Source organism: Podarcis pityusensis, assembly GCF_964106645.2.
Source record: "Podarcis pityusensis genome assembly, chromosome: 2".
NCBI classification, from domain to species: Eukaryota; Metazoa; Chordata; class Lepidosauria; order Squamata; family Lacertidae; genus Podarcis; species Podarcis pityusensis.
This window is the reverse complement of record NC_138029.1, coordinates 38,089,958-38,110,014: the sequence shown is the minus strand read 5'-3', so window position 1 is coordinate 38,110,014 and position 20,057 is coordinate 38,089,958. Positions and strand designations below refer to the sequence as shown.

Here is a 20,057-nt window from a genome sequence, read left to right as displayed (position 1 = left end):
TTTTCAAATTACAGTGGTACCTCGGGTTACATACGCTTCAGGTTACATACGCTTCAGGTTACAGACTCTGCTAACCCAGAAATAGTGCTTCAGGTTAAGAACTTTGCTTCAGGATGAGAACAGAAATCGTGCTCCGGCGGCGCGGAGGCAGCAGGAGGCCCCATTAGCTAAAGTGGTGCTTCAGGTTAAGAACGGTTTCAGGTTAAGAATGGACCTCCGGAACGAATTAAGTACTTAACCTGAGGTACCACTGTAATTGGAGCAGAGTGATGGCAAGCTTGCTCCTTGCTTCTGAAAGAAAGAAGAAGAAGAAATGTCTCTCTTGTTATCTTATGTTAGTGCGATTGTGCATGATCCAGTCCCCACAGATTAACAAACAGAATTACTATTTTTTTTCCATTTTTGGCTGGCAGCATGGTGCCCTGGAAGCAGAGCTGCTGGGACAGAGAGGGGACATTTTGTCCTGGGTTGGGGGAGAGTGTAAGGAGACAACATCTAGGAGCAGCAGCCTGACCACATGAGAGAGGCACGGACTCCATCTCACATGGCATCCATTATAAATAGCTCTAGCTCCTCCATCTTATAAGATATTCAGGAGAACAGCAGGTCCAGTAACAGATGGTGGTGAGAGCAGAGCAAGCACTGCACATGTTACCCTGCTCTGAGGTGGTGTCTAGTGGGGGGCCCAATTACTGTATGTTACTTGTAACTCACTGCATCCCTTTCAAATGCAAAAGAGAAGAGGGCTCTGCTGTGTAGAAAAGGGAATTGCACTAGGTACAGCTTATGCCAGCTACACCTGCTGAAACCCCTCTTTTCTACGCAACACTTAACAGGTGCACTATGGGAGCCTGTCTTCTTTTGCATCTGGCCTCCCTACTTCCTATAGCATCTAATATATGCACTATTGTGGCTGGGTGCTGGTCTACTTGAACAGCTGTTTACAAAAGCTTTGCCTTCAGAAAAACACAAGACTTGCAGCTCCCCAGACATATAAAGCACAAACAATTCTGAACCCCGAGCCTTGAAAATGTTTCATTATCTATTTATTTTCTTACCCACATACCCATCACACTTAAGAGCTCAACATGTCCCATGTGACTTGTGCTGTGGTTAACATCAGTCCTCGGGGTTGCTGTGTTTTCAGTTCAGAATCAGTTCAGTCACTTTAGCAACAAGCCAGTTCTGCTGCAGAGTTTTAAGAGAGTCATTCTGCAAAATGCCCAACTGGGTGCTTGCCATGCATGTTCTCTTCCTGCTTCCCCATGGAACGTCAGCCTCCGATGGTAAGCATAAGAAAATTACTATTTTTTCTGACTTTGCTGCATTGTATCTGTATCTGTGGCAGGGAGGGGAGGGGTTGCCTCCTTAATTTCCCCCCTAAAGTCCTCCCCCTCCCCATTTCTGCAACTAGGGTTCTATCAATAACAACCTACTGTTTCTTGGGGCGTTTCTAGACTGTTGCTATTTTCAGATGGGATTCAGTCACATACCAGCAAATTCAGGCTGTGCAATTAAATTTGATTTGGAGCTCTTGTGCCCCCGCTGCTAAGAAAAACAAACAAACCTCCAGACATTTTGCTGAAGAAGGTGATGGAGAAATGTACTAGGAAGTGTGGCATAATGTTTGCTTGATGCAATGTTCTCTAACCTCTCCACAAACAGAACAAATGCTCAAAAATACAATCGGATTGCAAACTTTTTGAAAAATTATTAAGGTGAATGCTCAATAAACTAGTTGTCTTGAAGTGAACTCAGAGCAGGGCTGGCTCACCCATAAAGCCCGGTGAAGTGATTGCCTAGGGCAGCAGGATTCACAGGGGCAGGAGATCCCAATGTGGATCCTTCTCTCCCCACCCTCATTCTTGATGTAGATCTTCACCCCTTCTTCTCTGGTGGGCAAAGGGACACCATTTAGTAGTTTGCCTCGGGTGCCAAAATGTATTTGACTGGCCCTGCTTCAGAGGCTCCCTTTTGCCTACATAGCCATCATAGCTGTTTAAATCATACAAGTAGAAACTGCTCATATCTTTTAACTCTTGAAAAATAACATTATCCCCCACCCACCTCAGTTGAAAGTCCCATGAATCCCAAAATGTATATCAAATTTGAAATTCCCAATTTGAAATCTTTACGTTTTTGAAGATTTTTGGATTCATAAATCATAATCTACATGGCCCAAATGTTTCACTGCATACATGATGCCATTTACATGTTAATAATTTCCTACTAAAAAATCTCACCCCGCCCCAGCTGCTATTTTGCACTCAAATGTGGTGCTGATCGTAAGCTATTGCAGGATTTGATGTGGTTCAGATTCCAGATCAGGGTCATATAGCTGCTTTTTCTCAAAATAAAAGGAGCCAGTTTACAATGCTTTCTGAAAAGTGTGTAGAAGGTAAAGTGCAGTTTGACCCTCTTTTGAGATCAAATGACTGAGCTACGGTCAATTAACATGGCATTTGACAGGGATTTTTGCTTGGTGTGTGTGTGTGTGCGCGCGCGTGCGTGCGTGCGTGCCTGCTGCACAGCCAGTGAGCAAAACACTGTTTGTGTCTGCAGAAAAGAAAAATACTGCTGCAGGCAACGTTAATAGTCTATTATTAATTTTGAAACCTGAGTGTATGAATATAATTAGTGGCTACATGGTGGTGTAAGCTAAATTTATATATAAAAGATTAAGATACTGAACTCTCCTCAAAGCTCTCTGAGAACTAGTCCTCATCGTGCCTAATTTTCCCCTCCATAAATGTTGAGTTCTCAATGGGGGCGGGGAGACAGTAAAAGATATCAAATATTCAAATAAAAACAGCAGAAAGCAGGTCCTCATGTCTATGCAAAAAAAGTTATCTAAACTAAATGATTTTGGCTGTATCAGAATAAGGTGATGATGGGCTCTGGTAGGCCTCTCTGTGATGGTAGGCAGGGTGGGTGGGTGGATGACAGTTGTCAGGAACTTTGCATTTTCCTATTAACATAATGTTATGGGGTAGATGCTGAGAAATGTAGGTTTTCTGCAATGAAAGTGAGTGTCTTTAGAAAACACTGCAGCAACAGTGCTCCGGTTTCTACATACTACTAAACCATGGTTTACTAATGGCTTAGAATTATGTGTGAACCCTTTTCGGTGGATTGGCTCTGTTTGCTTACTGCCAGCAAACCGCAGTCTGAAACCATGGTTTGTTATTGGCTTATGAACCTTGATTTGATGGTATATGTGAACTCAGCACGCTTTGTAAACCATGGTTTGTTTGACCACTACACTTCAGACACTCACCAAACAACAAAGGCAAGAGCAGCTGTAAAACAAAACAAGCTTTAAAGAAACAATTCATGGTTTATTTGTCAACTGTGCTTAACTTTGTTAAACAAACCATGGCTAGGCATTATGCGTGAAATTGGCCAGTGGGAATCCCTGGCATCTCCAGGTAGGGCTAAGGGGTTGTCAACCTGGTCCCTACTGCCCACAAGTAGGTGTTTCAGGATTCTAGGTGGGCAGTAGGGGGTTCTATGGCACAAGCTGAATCCTCCTTCCATCGAGCACTGGTGGGTGGTAAGAAAATTTTACCATCAAGAAAGACGCATTAGTGGGCGGTAGGTGCAAAAATGTTGACTGCCCCTGGTGTAGACTAAGGTGGTTCAACCTGTGGCCTTCCCGCCAGATTCAAGAACAATAATCTTAAAATCTTAAAAAATTATCATTTGTGTCATGGGTTGCTAACAAAAGTGCATACATCTGTTTGGATATTAAATTTGTTTAATAATTAAATCAATTAAATATATGAATTGTGTATCTAATTATATATATTTAATTAAATATATTGTTTATATTAAATGATATTAAATATATTGTGAACACTTTAATTCACTATATGGAAATTTAATTCAGTGTGTGGGCCGCAGATTCTGTGCTGAAGTAATCTTGTGTCCCAATTAGTATGAAAAGTTGGACTGCCCTTATATAGACAATATTTCACTAAATGGTCTGATTCACTAAGTGGTCTGATTCAGTATAACACAGCTTCCTAAATTTCCATGTGGGGGATCAGTCTTACTACAGAGAGACTGGACAAAGAAAAACATGCTCATACCTTTAAGCAGGCAAACAAATAAAACTGGAAGGGACATTCTTCAGTGCTCTCTCTGTGTGCGCGCGTGGTAGGGACAGTCTTCCAGGATGAAGAAACTAAATAAAATAATAATCTCAAGTGGTAGGCATTTCTTCTGGAGGGGTGGTGGTGGTTCTCTTGCTCAAATTCTCCATTATTTTCTCTTAAAGGTCTCATGCAGCAGATAACTCATCACCCACAACATTAGAATACGCACCCAGAAAAATGCTAAAACAATAACAAGCATTTTTTTATTTAAAAAAAATTAAACATCCCTGTGTTGTATCTGTCTCCTGCAAGCAGTGATATTTCAGGGGCTACGGACAAGTGCCGACAAGCACATTCATATCCAAAACTCAAAAGCATGCTGGTGCTAGTGAGGAAAATCTGATTTCTCCAGGAACTACCGTAGTTGCAGTGTGAAGGCTGAATTCCCAGAAGCAGTAGCGCAATCTGGAAGAATATGTATCCCCTTTATCTCCCAAGAAAGCCTGGGGAGAAATTGGGTTCACTTTGCATTTTAATACAAACCACCTGCGGACAGCGCTGGCTCCTGGCCTATAGAGTGAGATGAGCGCACAACCCTAGAGTCTGGCAAGACTGGCCTGAACGGGCAGGGGTACCTTTACCTTTACCTTTTTACCTGATTTGTGCATCCCAAAACAGTGCACAAACTGAAACACCAGTATCCTTTGGAATTTGCATTTCCAAATTTTGCAGCGCAGTTCTCTAACCAAAATATTTCTGAAGAAATTTATTTATTAGGAAAACATGCATTAAAATGCATGCACTAAGGAAAATAACAAAATACACGGCAGAAATATACAAGCCGGGGAAAAGAACATACAAAAACGTGTCTATTAGGAGAAATGCACCCTAAAATGTAGACGTATTTTCATGAGGACTTGCTTTCTGAAAGAATGCAGATGACGCAGAAATGTGGCAAAGACTGGGGAGCTAAGAAACTGGGAGTCACTGAAATTGACTGTGCTGTCCATTCCTACTCAAGAGTGAAAGGGCTTCCACCATTTCAGAAACTGGAATTGATTGTATCCACTCTCAGCTCCTGCTGGTTTCAGCATTTGAAACCTGGTGCAATCCTTCCTTCTTAAAACCCGCTGAAGTCAATTGTGCAAGTGTATAGGTAAGTCCCATTATTTCACAGCAATACAGCCAATCTCTTCAGAGTCTCACCTGTCCTGTATGCCTGTCCCTCCCCCTTTTTTCCCTTTAAGTCACAGAAAACAAACCAGAACTAATAGTTATCACTGCTGAGGAAGGAGAGTCTGTCAATATTACTTGCAAGTTTGACCAACTGGCGATGTCAGGGCTGCGTTTGAGACGGACACTTGTGAAAGCCATGGATGTGCTATATGTGAAAAAGCAGGGTCTACACATGACCAAAGCTCCTGAATATGCATACCGCATGGAGTACTTTCAGCTGAAGAACGCATCGACGATAATGCTGAAGCATGTGAAGAAGAATGACAGTGATGGGTATTTGTGTGGGGGCACTCTGATAATTAACCAGGAGCCCAGGATAATGAATTTCAGCACTATCATCTTGGCAGTGAAAGGTGGGTCAGGAACAATCATTACTTCAACAGTTAGAGGGAATGGCAGCACTATTTGTTGGCTACAAAGAGAAAGACAAGTATCTAGCAAAATGTGTCTGTGCATGTATATACAGTGGTACCTCGGGTTAAGTACTTAATTCATTCCGGAGGTCCGTTCTTAACCTGAAACTATTCTTAACCTGAAGCACCACTTTAGCTAATGGGGCCTCCCACTGCTGTTGCGCCGCCACCATGCAATTTCTGTTCTCATCCTGAAGCAAAGTTCTTAACCCGAGGTACTATTTCTGGGTTAGCGGAGTCTGTAACCTGAAGCGTATGTAACCCAAGGTACCACTGTATGCACAGCTAACTCATACCATCAGTGCAGTAAGTTGTCATGGACTGGCTGGATGCAGAGGAGTGCTGGGAGGCACCAACTGGGGAATCCCCAAGGGAACCCTCAGTGGAAGAAGGCTCAGAGCCAGGGGATTGGTGGGGGGGACGGGACAGACAATGAGTAGTCAGAGGGAGAAATGGGAGCAGGCTGAGAGAAAGAGGTGACAGAAGCTGAAGAAGCAACAGGGTTTAGTGAGCAGGAAGAGGCTGTGGCAGAGGGCAGTCCAGACTCAGAGGCAGAAGAGAAGGGGGACCAGAAGACAGAGATGAGGCAGAATCAGGGAGTCTCCCTCTTCTGGACGATGCCCTTAACTCTTTAAGGACAGTACAGATAATGTTAATTAAGCAAGCATTAATTCTTCTATTCATGATAGACATTTATATCTTAGGGCATGTTTGGAGAAAGACTTGTAAATGGCAAAACTTGCATCCACAACCGTAGGATAGCAATTGGGTTCCTGATTTGCTCTTCTTCACCATAGGCTTGTGTGGAAAGTAACAAAACATGTTCCTCTCTTTCTATCTCTAAAGAGGCCTCAGCTATGAAGCTAACCGAGTGTCCTTCATTTCTCTGGGTGCCATATATCCTTATCTTCATGTCACTGCTCTTGCTTGTTGGACTGGGATATTTTATCCTATCTCATATAGATGTGAGTATGACTAACACTTTCCTTTATGTTAGCTGAGTTCCATCAGTCTTCCTCCTAAAAGATTTACACCTCACTGAGGAAATATTCCCAAGTATATAGCATCAGAATCTCTCTCCCTTTCCCCATAATTGCTAAATTGTTGGCATAATAACGTGCTTCTTCATGGGTCTGTATGAATGAGATGGTCTCTTGGACTCAGTATCATAGTTATTTCAGGACTGAATGGGCTCATGCAATCTCGGTGATGAAGAGAAAAGAAATAGACTGAAGATTCAAAAGTACATCAAAGCATGTTGACAGACTCAGTATGCAGAATTATCCCAATTTAACAGAATAGTCAAGCACACTAATGGCTTTTCCTCTGCAATAATTAAACCTGAGTAATACCAGTGATGACTTTACCTAAAAGACAGGTGCTCCCATGATAGCTTTTCTCCCCCCAGAATTGATGCCATCCACAACAGCGTGGGCTTGTCCAAGCAGTTTTCTGCTTGATCCACGCTTTCTAGACATGGATCCAAGTGGTTCTCCCCTTGCCTGCTCCTTTCCCAGGGAAACCCAACCCTTCAGCTCTCAGTTGGAGCAAACATCAATCTGGTGAAAAATCTGAATTGCTGTTTGTTCCTAGCACAGTTTTCCCCAGAGGAAGGCAGCAGGACAACAGGAAGTGTGGAGAAGCCCTGTATCTCTGAACACATAGATAACGTTCATCCTAAATTGTTGCATTCCTGAGTTTCCCCCGCAAAGACATTCTGCCTTATACTGAGTCAGGCCATTGGTCCATCTAGTTCAGTTTTGCCTACACTAGCTGGCAGCAGCTCTCCAGGGTTTCAGATGGTGGTCCTTTCCAAACCTACCTGGAGATGCTGGGGATTGGACCAAGGACCTTCTGCATGCAAAGTATTTGGCCTCCCAGTGAGCTAGGGAGCAACATCTGCTGCCCCTGCTTCCAAGTGCTAATGTATCACAATCCTGTGATAAATTTTGCTTCCATTATAATTGCAGCAAAATACTTTCAGGTGTTCTGGTTCGCCAGAAGCGGCTTAGTCATGCTGGCCACATGACCTGGAAGCTGTACACCGGCTCTCTCAGCCAGTAAAGCAAGATGAGCGCTGCAACCCCAGAGTCGTCTGCGACTGGACCTAATGATCAGGGGTCCCTTTACCTTTACCTTTTAGGTGTGAGTTGCCTAGTGCTATTGTTTCAAAGTCTTTGTCAGTTGAACCAGGCTTCTCCAGACTGGCGCAGATGTCTTCAAGCTGCTATAGTAGTGATCTGTATCACTGCTTGGGTATAGAAGAGGCCAAAGCTCTCCTTTTCTATACCCTATTTTTTTCCAACACACTGGGTATCAGATCAACACATGCCTACCCATCCCTCCCCTTATCAATATTGACTCCAGCCCTTTGGGATGGATCCTTGTGAGCAATGCATATTAATTGCTGTCTGCTTTCTCCCCCTTTAACAGATCAAGAAATGCTGCAACAAAGGAAAGGCAGCAGAAACACAAAATATGGTCTATGAAGACATGACATGCAGCCTGAGGCGCAACACTATGAATAATGTATATAATAATTAGAAGTGATCACTTGCCAGATGGAATAATCCCGTCATTCTCAGACCCAGCAAAATCCACTGCTGCAATATTTACTGCAAACAATGAATAACAAAGCTGGAATCTGCTAAGAATCAAGATCAATTATTGTTATTATAACCACTTTAACTGAAGGAAGCACAAGTCACTGTCTGGAAAAAAGGCATTTCGATAATACTTTAAACTTAAACTTTTTAGCAAGAATACCACCCACTCTGCTTACCTACTAACCCCTTTGCCACTCCCCCTTTCCCGACACCAAGCCAATCCCACTTCTCAGTTTACACTCGAACAACCCCTTCACTTTACACACCAGTCATCCCCTTGCCTACTCTCTCACAGCTCACCCCAATCCCTGTCCTCACAGCTCTTCCAAACCCTCTTTTTAAGGAGTGATGCACACACTTCAGAGTGTGGTCTGCAAAACCTCCCACTCTCCTTTAAACAGCTCACATGGGCGGGCTGCCCCCCCCCCACTTGGGTGTGTTTTTTTCTTGCTTGCTGTTCTGTAATCATGATGGAGTTGCAGCATTATGTCAGCCTTATAATGTATAGTAAGAAGTAATAATTTTGTATTTTTAGACATTTGCATAGGTTTTTTGACTTTGTGATTTTTTGTTTCCTAGAACATAATTTCCCAGGGTTTGATACTGTGTATTTGACTCCCGATAAAAAGTGAGCTTAGCAAGACTTCTAAGTTTATGAGTCTATAGGAATTTAGGAAGCTACCTTTTACTGAGTCAGACCATTGGTCCATCTAGTTCAGAATTGTCTATGTCTGGTAGTTTCTTTCCTGGTTTTCAGATAGCAGCCTCTAACAGACCTACCTGGAGCTGCCAGGGATTATACCTCCAACCTTCTGCACACAAAGCAATGGTCCTTTCCTCAGACTTCTGTTGCCAGAATGAGCGATAAATATTTCAATCAAGAATGTGCTATAAACATTTCAATCAATCTCCGTCAAAAGGTATTTTTTGAGGCATCTCTCACCACAGGATATCCTCCTTGCACAATTTTGGTTTACATTCCAACACTGACATTTCCTAAGGTTACCATACATCCTAGAAAGACACAAACATATGTGGTGCGCACTTGTACAACAAATGTTCTTACCAGTCAATGAGATTTCTCCTCCTACTGTCTTCCAGCTGCCATGATATTCATGGGTTTCTCTACTCCTCCTTCTGGGACTAGTCATCCTAGGAGTTTGTTTATTTATACTTTCTTGCAACCCACTCACTGATGTCACCTGATGTTCCACACATGCCTTGGAATTCTGTTGTTATCATACTTTGACCTGGAGAGCCTATTGGTAATCTGGTTTATGATTAGATGATGTATTATACCCTGCACTTTTTTTTCCCATGTCTGTTTTCCGGCAAATACTATGGTAACTGGAATGCCAGTTAAATGAATGAGCGACAGTGATTCTTGGAAAGGTTGCAGAACTGTTTACTTGGGGGAGGCACGAACGACAGCTGGGCAAGTACGTAAATGCATGGGCTAATGAAAGTTTCTGCCCATACATGACAACCATTATTCAAACACTGGGTTAATGTAAGATTTGTAGGAACAGGTTTTGCTGTAATGGGTGAAGTCATCAGTCTTTTCATAACTAAATAAATGCATTTATAAGGAAAGGAAAATGGTTTATCTTTTTTAAAATGGTAAACAAATAAACCATAGTATTCTATGATTACAAGGGGCTGTTCCCTGCTTGTATTGCCTGCCAACTCTTCGTTTCCCCTCCCCTGTGTCAACAAGGGGAGCATGGATGCAGCAGCAATTGGGGAGGGGGACACAAAAAAGAGACTTCCCCCTTTACGTTCCCCTTCCTCCTGCATCAGCGGCTGAAAGGATCACTGTGGGGCAGGCCTGCCCTGCCTGTTCCTTTGCAGTGCAGGGGGCTGCCTGGTGGTGGTGGTGGAAGAAGCAGCAGCACAGGAGGCAGGACATTTGGCCTCAGGTGGCAAAACGTTGTGGGCTGGTGCTGGTGCTCACAGATCTTAGGAACACTAGAATTTCTGTAAAGTGAAGGGGTTGGCACACAGAATGGGAGCCTTTTGTGTGGCACCTCTTTTGGTGAGCAAACAGCCTAGCAAGGTGTGCAGGTTCTGTGCACTCTAATGACAGGCTTGAGCAACACTGAGCAAAACAAGCTTCCTGGGTTCAGAGCCACTGAGAAGACCACAGACCCCACTTTCCTGCAAATGCTCCTGTCTATAGCACACACTTTTTGCTCAGGAAATGCACTGGTGAGGGGCAGCTGCAGTGTGGCTGAGAGACATTTATAAAGTTGTTTTGACACCTGGACTGTAAGATGGTTTAGAAAAATAATAATCAGTGGCTGGATCTAGACACATCAAAGAAGCGTTTCAGTTTAAAGCCATTGTAAATTTAAACAGGGAAAACAGGTATGGAAAAACGGGACTCCACGTCGTCATTTGGTGGCACAAAGTTATATCGTACATACAACACATATAAATCGCTTTTTCTTTACCAGTCTAGCTGAGTCCATTGTGATATTTGGCCAGCTGAGTATATACTTTAAAAATCATTTCCGGTTTCTAGATTGCGAAGAGTGTGGTAACTCATTGCTTATTTGTTTACAGTATTTCTATAACACCCATCAGTAACATTCCTGGAACAATTCGCCAAAAAAAGCACTGTAAATTTGAACAAAAGCTGCACAATTTAAAAAGCAGTTAGCAGGATTGAAATGACACCCGAAAAGCTCAGGAAAATAAAAAGGTCGTCACCTGGGACAGATAAGGGTATAATGTAAGCGGCAGATAAAGGGAGAGCATTCTGCATTTGTGGTACCACCAATGAAAAGGCCATCTGCCTCTCCTAAGATAGCAGGGACACCTTCATGACGCTTATGGTTGAAGCTTTTCAAGTCTCCATTCATAGTGAGATACACAAGCTTCAAGTTAGAAATGCCACATTGCAAACTCGGCCTCTGATGTTACCCCTGAATTAGTGTCAATCGTTTGGTGGGTTACTATGTAGCCAGATGTGGATTCATATCCCTGGAAGGAGAGAGTATTAGCAGTGTGCATATCACATGCATATTTCTGGTACTAAGTGAATACCTTTTTGTTCACCCAGGCCTTCTAAACATGTGCTCCAGTACAACCCCTAGGCTGCTGGTTTAATGTGCTTGTAAAAACAAAACAAAACAAAACAAAACCCTAATGCTCTCTTAGTGTGGTGTTATGATGAACTCTATCTGGTTTTATTGGATGCCTGCTACAGAAAAGTTTTACATAGTTCATGGTCAAGATGACAAGGAAAATAACAAAGGTAAAAAAGCAACAGCTCAACATTACATAGCTTTAAAACAAGACATTAGATTAGATAATACCATAGCAACATTTTTCCAGTAAATGACCTTCATGGTCCCTTCCAACTCTACAATTCTATAATTCTAAGCTTCTCTGGCTCCAGATGTCACTGCACAATTCTACATTACCCTTGAAGATTAATAGATTAATAGTTCACTGTATCTGTCACATAGGATATAGGACAATTGTTAGCACTAGTATCTGCACAATGCACTTTTAGAAGAGGTGGCGATGCCATTAGCTTAAGTGATATCCACACCATACATTTAAAGCACGTGACTTCCCCCAAAGAATTCTGGGAAGTGTAGTTTACTCTGGACAGAGCTATGATTCAAAGCACCCTTAACAGTGTTGTTTTTCTAGAAAAGGGGGTGCCAGAACTCACCATGAATACCTCCCTTGTTCTCTTATAATGGCAATGGCACCCATTTGAGAGGTGCTGGAACTGAGTTCCAGTGAGTTCCAGTTGCCCTTAAAAATTTTGGGTTCCCAAGATCCTTTGGTGGAAGCCATGTGCTTTAAATATGCTTTAAATGTATGGTAGGATTTCTCTGACAGGGTGTAGCTACTGTAGTGCCCTCTACATGTTGTTGGGTTCCAGTTCCCATCATCCCTGCCTATTGGCTATGCTAACTGGACCTGATGTGAGCTGGGACCCAACAACATTTGGAGGGCATCACATAGTTGATCTAGGATGTATGGCTCTTGGACACTGTGGATATAAGGAACCTTCAAAGACAGAAACACCAAACGCTGGAAAGCAACTGCAAGAAAGAGCTACTGCACAGAAGCCTTGCTTGTGAGCCTCCTACAATAATCTAGCTGACTGCTGTGGGGAAAAGCATGGTAGACTAGGTGGAGTTTGGCAGGATCCAGCAGGGGTGCTCTGATGTTGTTGTGTGGGGAGAAAGTGCTACAAAGCAAGAACAGTTTGCAGTCCCCACATATCCACAACCAACTCTGTGGGGGACAATAAAGCACTGTGGCTATTGGATTCAGATTGCGTAGACTTGTGAAACAGAGAATTTAAAAGATGTGATGTTGAATCAGTTGAGAAGGGCTGTATTATATGCAGTGCCCTAGGTAGGACTTTGGAAATAACAGTGAAGAGAAATTCTGTAACTCTCAAAGATGTCTTGGCAAACATTTTCTCAAGGTTTTTCTCTGCTGATGAGTCAAAACGCTCTGCACAATCAAATCAGTAACCTAAATAAAAATAAAAATAACATCCTGAAAGTTTAGTCAATAGAGACAAGTTGTTAACCACAGTAACCAAAGAAATACTTTGGGGATTGAACAATTGTTCATGGTTTGGAGATAAGACATAGGTTGTGTGTACATACTATACCTTTAAAACACATTCTTTCCCTCAAAGAGGTTTGGGCACTGTAGTTTACTCCTCACAGAGTTACAGTTCCCAGCAACTCTTAACAAACTACAGTGCTCAGAATTCTTTGAGTGGGGGGGATGTGCTTTGAATGAATAGTAAGTCAGAGAGAATGAAAAATACATGTTGCCATGGCTCTGAGGAAGTCCAGTATCAGTTATGGGAAAAGATTTCCTACAAAGAATGCTCTCAACACAAGCTGCATGTTTGTTTCCTTTTATAAAAAGTATTTGAAAGCAAACCATGATTGTTGCTGCAGATCCTCTCAGGCACTCTTCGTGCTTTTCTAGCTGGCTATAGGCACACCTTTTCCGTGGTCTCATGATGGTGGTCTTGTGGTAGGAGAGAAAGGGCTGGGCTGTTCGCTGCAGAGGCCCTTCAAAGAGTTATTTTTAAAGCTCAGTTTACCTGCCAATATTCTGCAAAGCAAAGCTCAGGCTTACCAGCTCACGAACTCACAAGAGGGAACAGCATATAAATATTCATTTCAGCTCAGACTTTCTTGCAGGGATGATAAAAAAAATCCTTCCAGTAGCACCTTTAAGACCAACTAAGTTAGTTCTTGGTATGAGCTTTCGTGTGCAAGCACACTTCTTCAGATACACTGAAACAGAAGTTGCCAGATCCTTCTATATAGTGAGAAGGTGGGGAGGGGTATTACTCAGAAGGGTGGTGGGAATTGGAGTCAGTGCTAAAAAGCAGAGGGGCTGGTGTGTGTGCTCACTTCTTCCCTCAAGTGGTAGGATCCAAACAGTGAGCTGGCAGCTGGAAAGAGATGCTTAAGACAAGGAATGCTCTCTCTTTCTGATGTACAGTGGTACCTCTGGATGTGAACGGGATCCGTTCCAGAGCCCCGTTCGCATCCTGAAGTGAACGTAACACGTGACTGTGCGTCTGTGCATGCGTGGGTCACGTTTCCTCACTTCCGCGCATGCGCATGATGTAATTTTGAGCAACTGCGCATGTACGAGTGGCGAAACCCGGAAGTAACGCTCTCCGTTATTTCCGGGTCGCCGCAGAGCGCAACCCGAAAATATTCATCCCAAAGCTACTTTAACCCGAGGTATGACTGTACTTGTTTCTGCATTGATACACCTAGGGTAATACTGTTTAAGTTGTCTAATCAAAGCCACAGAGTTGTAAATGTTGATGGATCTCAAACAAAACTCTCTGCTACCACGCTGCTTAGTCAGTGTAGCCAGGACGATTCAGGAACATAACTTGCTGAACGGTAACTTGATTTGTATTTGCTTTTATAATAAACAGAGTATAGCGCAGCTTTGTACAAGTTACTTCTATATACAGACACAATTCAAACTCCACACACCAATCTCTGAACTCCAACACCAGACTGCTGTGTCATGCTGCTTATAAGGGAAAACTTTTAGCCAATCAATAAATAACCTTTCTATCTCACCCTTTATAAAATCATAGAATTGTAGAGTTGGAGGGGACCCAAAGGTTTCCTCCTGAAAGTCAGTTAATGATGTAGAAAGGTGCATCTCACAAGGTGTTGCAACCATTCCTCTCTCGTTGAAGAACAACTTTCCATTTGATGCTTAACTAAAGGTGTTTCCATACTGTCTCTGTTTTCTGGTGGGATTCAACCACATACTGGCAGATTCAGATCATGCAATTATAGTTGATTGGGAAGGTCTTATTCAGCTGACTCACTTCCTCTAAAGATCTGACTTTTTGGGATAATAAAAGCACCCTGGAAAGTGTGGGAGGGCACGTGCTTTGACACATCATCTAACCTTCCAGCTCAGAATGAATGCCCATTATAGACAGTGCCATCTAATCAGGATTAATTTTCATTAATTGTCTGGAGCACCTAGGATGGACCATATTATGTGCAGGCATAATATGGTGGGTCCTGAACGTTTCTTTTCAAGTGCGGTCTGCAGTGGACTATGTTTGAATTTAGAACTGAATGCAAGCCACACTGCCGATACACCTAGGCACTCATTTAAGGTCTCAGTCCCAGAAGGTTCCCAATCATCCCTTCGCAAACATCCCTTCGCAGTGTGGTGTAGTGGTTAAGAGCGGTAGACTCGTAATCTGGTGAACCGGAAATCCTCCTCCACATGCAGCTGCTGGGTGACCTTGGGCTAGTCACACTTCTTTGAAGTCTCTCAGCCCCACTCACCTCACAGAGTGTTTGTTGCGGGGGAGGAAGGGAAAGGAGAATGTTAGCCGCTTTGAGACTCCTTCGGGTAGTGATAAAGCGGGATATCAAATCCAAACTCCTCCTCCTCTTCACCTGACCCACATGTGACATCAAGAGCTGTCAGGTGACTGACAGGTGGGTGTGGCTGGAGGAGAATGGCTTTGTGGTGCAAATTAGGAGTCTGGCAGCCCTAATTTGGTCTGTGGGCCAGAGATTCCCTATGCCTGTATTACAACATAAGCTTTCACATGTGTAAGAAGCTGGAGTTAAACAGCAGAGGAATGCAAAAAGTACAGTGGTACCTCTGGTTACATACTTAATTCGTTCTGGAGGTCCGTTCTTAACCTGAAACTGTTCTTAACCTGAAGCACCACTTTAGCTAATGGGGCCTCCCACTGCTGCCGTGCCGCCACCGTGTGATTTCTGTTCTCATCCTGAAGCAAAGTTCTTAACCCAAGGTACTATTTCTGGGTTAGCGGAAACTGTAACCTGAAGCGTCTGTAACCTGAAGTGTATGTAACCCGAGGTACCACTGTACAGCCTGTGGCAATTAAAAAAGAGCTCAAACATGTTCAAAATAAGCGCAGGGACCCTTCCAAGTAGCTACAATGGCCAAATATGAACCTCCACATTGAAGGGTAATATGAATTTCATCACCAAAAGTTGGAGACAAATTCCCTTGCCTATGTCCTGCTAATTTGGTTAGTTGCAGTTGGAACTAGTATGCTGGCATAGCAAGTGTTCAGCTATGTGTATAGCTCTTTGTTTTTGTATGTGTTTTTGTGTGTTTTAAAGCCTAAAGAGTCATTTGTGGTGTTGATAGCAGAGCTGTGGTTATGTGACATTTTGTCTTCTTTGAAATGTGGCATTTTATCAGAAAGGCCGCTGCAGATCACTTACCACAACTATTGTCTTGGGTCATTCAGTACAATGTGAGCAAAGTCTTGTGTGGGTGGACTGAATATTAATTAAAACTTTTGACAGGAAAGGAAGGTATGTGTGCTCTCACCAAAGTGAATTTAACTAAGTTGTTTTGGCCTAAGCCTAACTGTAATCCCTTTTAGACATTGCACACACATTTATGTCAGGTCTTCACATCTTAATTTGCATGGAAACATGGGCGATCATTGAAACAAGCATGTTGTGGGCTATATACACATTTTGGTGCAACTGGACTTCTCCGCAACCCTTCCCCTCTGCAGGGAGGTGGGACCAATTCGGATGGTCTGCCCCCGCCACTTAATGGATCCAAATGGTTTCCAGAGAGTGGTAGGGGATGCTTTAGCCCATGTTGATGGCCTTTCAGCTGATTCCCTGGTGGCCCGCTGGAATGCGGAGTTAACCAGGGCTATCGACTGTCTGGCTCCGAAGCGCCCTCTCCGATTGCATGGAGCCCGGACAGCCCCGTGGTTTTCTTCGGAGCTGAGGGCGATGAAACAATCGCTGAGACGGCTAGAGAGTCGGTGGCAGAAAACTCACTCCGAATCTGACCAGACACAGGTTAGAGCTCAATGTCGAGCCTACCAAGTGGCAATAGCGACGGCGAAGAAGACTTTCTTCACCGCCTCTATTGCATCTGCAGAAAATAGTAGCAGGAGACTCTTTCAGGTGGTTCGCAATTTAACGGAACCACCTTTACCACCGGGGCATTGTAAAGACCCCAAGATCTCCTGCAATGATTTTGCAAAGTTTTTTGCAGATAAAATCACTCATATTCGGAAGGAGCTAGACACCACTGTGGGAGCAGGGCCAGGGCGGGAGAGTGCTAGAGCTCTGTCTAGTCAAGTTGCATGGAATCAATTTCAATCTGTTACCCCCGAGGATGTGGACAGGCTGCTTGGACGCGTGAAAGCAACCACCTGTCTCCTTGATCCTTGCCCATCCTGGCTAATAAAAGCAAGCCGGGAAGGGCTGGGCAATGGGCTCTGCGGGGTGGTGAATGCTTCCCTCTGTGAGGGAACATTCACAGATCCGCTGAAAGAGGCGGTCATTAAACCGCTTCTTAAAAAACCATCTTTAGACCCGGCCAGTATGGCCAACTATCGCCCAGTCTCAAATCTTCCATTCTTGGGCAAGGTGATTGAGCGCGTGGTTGCTGAACAACTCCAGGCACGCCTGGAGGATGCGGACCATTTGGATCCCTTCCAATCGGGATTCAGGCCTCACCATGGGACTGAAACTGCCTTGGTCGTGCTGGTTGATGATCTCCGGCGAGCTAGGGACAAAGGTGAGAGTTGTTTCCTGGTTCTGCTGGATCTCTCAGCGGCCTTTGATACAATCGACCATAACATCCTTCTGGACCGTCTAGAGGGGCTGGGAGCTGGGGGCACTGTTATACAGTGGTTTTGCTCCTTCCTCCTGGGCCGTGTTCAGAAAGTGGTGGTGGGGGATGAGTGTTCACTTGTGGGGTGCCTCAGGGTTCCGTCCTCTCCCCCATGCTTTTTAACATCTATATGAAGCCGCTGGGAGAGATCATCAGGGGATTTGGACTGGGTGTCCATCAATATGCAGATGATACCCAGCTCTACCTCTCTTTCAAATCAGAACCAGTGAAGGCGGTGAAGGTCCTGTGTGAGTGCCTGGAGGCGGTTGGAGGATGGATGGCGGCTAATGGATTGAAGTTGAATCCTGACAAGACAGAAGTATTGTTTTTGGGGGACAGGGGGCGGGCTGGTGTGGAGGACTCCCTGGTCCTGAATAGGGTAACTGTGCCCCTGAAGGACCAGGTGCGCAGCCTGGGAGTCATTTTGGACTCACAGCTGTCCATGGAGGCGCAGGTCAATTCTGTATCCAGGGCAGCTGTCTACCAACTCCACCTGGTACGCAGGCTGAGACCCTACCTGCCTGCGGACTGTCTCGCCAGAGTGGTGCATGCTCTAGTTCTCTCCCGCTTGGACTACTGCAATGCGCTCTACGTGGGGCTACCTTTGAAGGTGACCCGGAAACTACAATTAATCCAGAATGCGGCAGCTAGACTGGTGACTGGGGGCGGCCGCCGAGACCACATAACACCGGTCCTGAAAGACCTACATTGGCTCCCAGTACGTTTCCGAGCACAATTCAAAGTGTTGGTGTTGACCTTTAAAGCCCTAAACGGCCTCGGCCCAGTATACCTGAAGGAGCGTCTCCACCCCCATCGTTCTGCCCGGACGCTGAGGTCCAGCGCCGAGGGCCTTCTGGCGGTTCCCTCATTGCAAGAAGCAAAGCTACAGGGAACCAGGCAGAGGGCCTTCTCGGTAGTGGCGCCCGCCCTGTGGAACGCCCTCCCATCAGATGTCAAAGCGATAAATAACTACCTGACATTTAGAAGACATCTTAAGGCAGCCCTGTTCAGGGAAGCTTTTAATCTGTGATATTTTACTGTATTTTTTGTTTCTATGGAAGCCGCCCAGAGTGGCTGGGGAAACCCAGCCAGATGGGCGGGGTACAAATAATAAATTATTATTATTATTATTATTATTATTATTATTATTATTATTAAATGTCCATATGGAGACATCTAGGAAACTTCATTGATCCAGGTTCCCCAGTCATTTGTAAGGTGGTAGTTAAAGATGGATGCATGTAAACAGGGACTTAATGTTCACGTGTTATGTATTTGCTGCTCAAAACACCAGCATGACATTTATATTTTCTGCAGCAAACCATAAAGAGTGGAATGGACCTTACCCTTTGTTAACTCCAACTTCTGAAAATTTCAAATGTGAAACTTTCCTGGTTTAATATCTGCCAACATTTGCTGCCTTTTAAAATGCAGCAAATTCACACACAGCAACCATCCACACATGGAAATGCATAAAACAAACACCTGTTGGTTTGAAACCTGCATTGTATTGCATTGCAATAAATACAGGCTAAGTTTCATGTACTCAACTATAAATAACTGTACAGTGGTACCTCGGGTTACATACGCTTCAGGTTACATACGCTTCAGGTTACAGACTCCGCTAACCCAGAAATAGTGCTTCAGGTTTAGAACTTTGCTTCAGGATGAGAACAGAAATCGTGCTCCGGCGGTGCGGCAGCAGCAGGAGGCCCCATTAGCTAAAGTGGTGCTTCAGGTTAAGAACAGTTTCAGGTTAAGTATGGACCTCCGGAACAAATTAAGTACTTAACCCGAGGTACCACTGTACCTTAAACTCTTAGCAAAGAAAAAGAAACTACATTACAAAGCAACACGGTAACAAACCAAGTTTGCTGTCATTTCACACGGACTCAATTGTTGCCAACTACAACATGTGAAGTGAATGGTAGCACTCTGCAACAAATTAAAGAGGAAACATAAAATGAAATGCATACATGTCAACAGCTCAACAAATCAAAATGCAGGCAAGAAAGAAAAACTGTCAAACGAAAGTTAAGTTGCTTCAGCTGTGGCTAGATGTGTACATTGCAATATGCTTTATTTAGGAACACAGGAAACTGCTGCTTTATACCAAGTCAGACCACTGGCCCATCTAGCACAGTATTGCCTACACTGACTGGCAGCAGCTCACCCAGGTTTCAGGAAGGAGACATTCAAAACATTACCTGGAGATGCAAAGAATTGAATCTGGGACCTACTGCATGCCAAGCAGATGCCCTGGCACTAAACTACGGTCCATTCCCTCCACTTAGATCTTTCCTTTTGTAAAGTTTTGGTTGCAACTTAATATGATGAACTAAATCAAACTTAATATAATGTGGGTTGTGAAGAAACAGGATTTTAAATTTAATACATATCCTTTTGTGTGAATGTTTAATCCCCAAGGTGGGAACCATGACCCCGGGTCTCCACGGGCATGAGGACTACAGGCTATATTTGATTGTTATTAAAGATTTTCTTGTTTCATTTGTTGAGACATTGGG

At 43.9% G+C, this 20,057-nt stretch overlaps 1 protein-coding gene across 1 annotated transcript; it reads left to right on the top strand.

Annotated features, from left to right (window-relative positions):
* The first annotated feature begins 912 nt into the window (after positions 1 to 912).
* On the top strand, positions 913 to 9,951 carry LOC308466644 (uncharacterized protein). The gene is made up of 4 exons (XM_080987578.1): positions 913 to 1,286; positions 5,345 to 5,686; positions 6,593 to 6,711; positions 8,180 to 9,951. The coding sequence occupies exons 1-4, from the start codon at positions 1,220 to 1,222 to the stop codon at positions 8,288 to 8,290; spliced, it is 639 nt and encodes a 212-aa protein (XP_080843704.1). The 5' UTR covers positions 913 to 1,219; the 3' UTR covers positions 8,291 to 9,951.
* Positions 9,952 to 20,057: the final 10,106 nt, after the last annotated feature.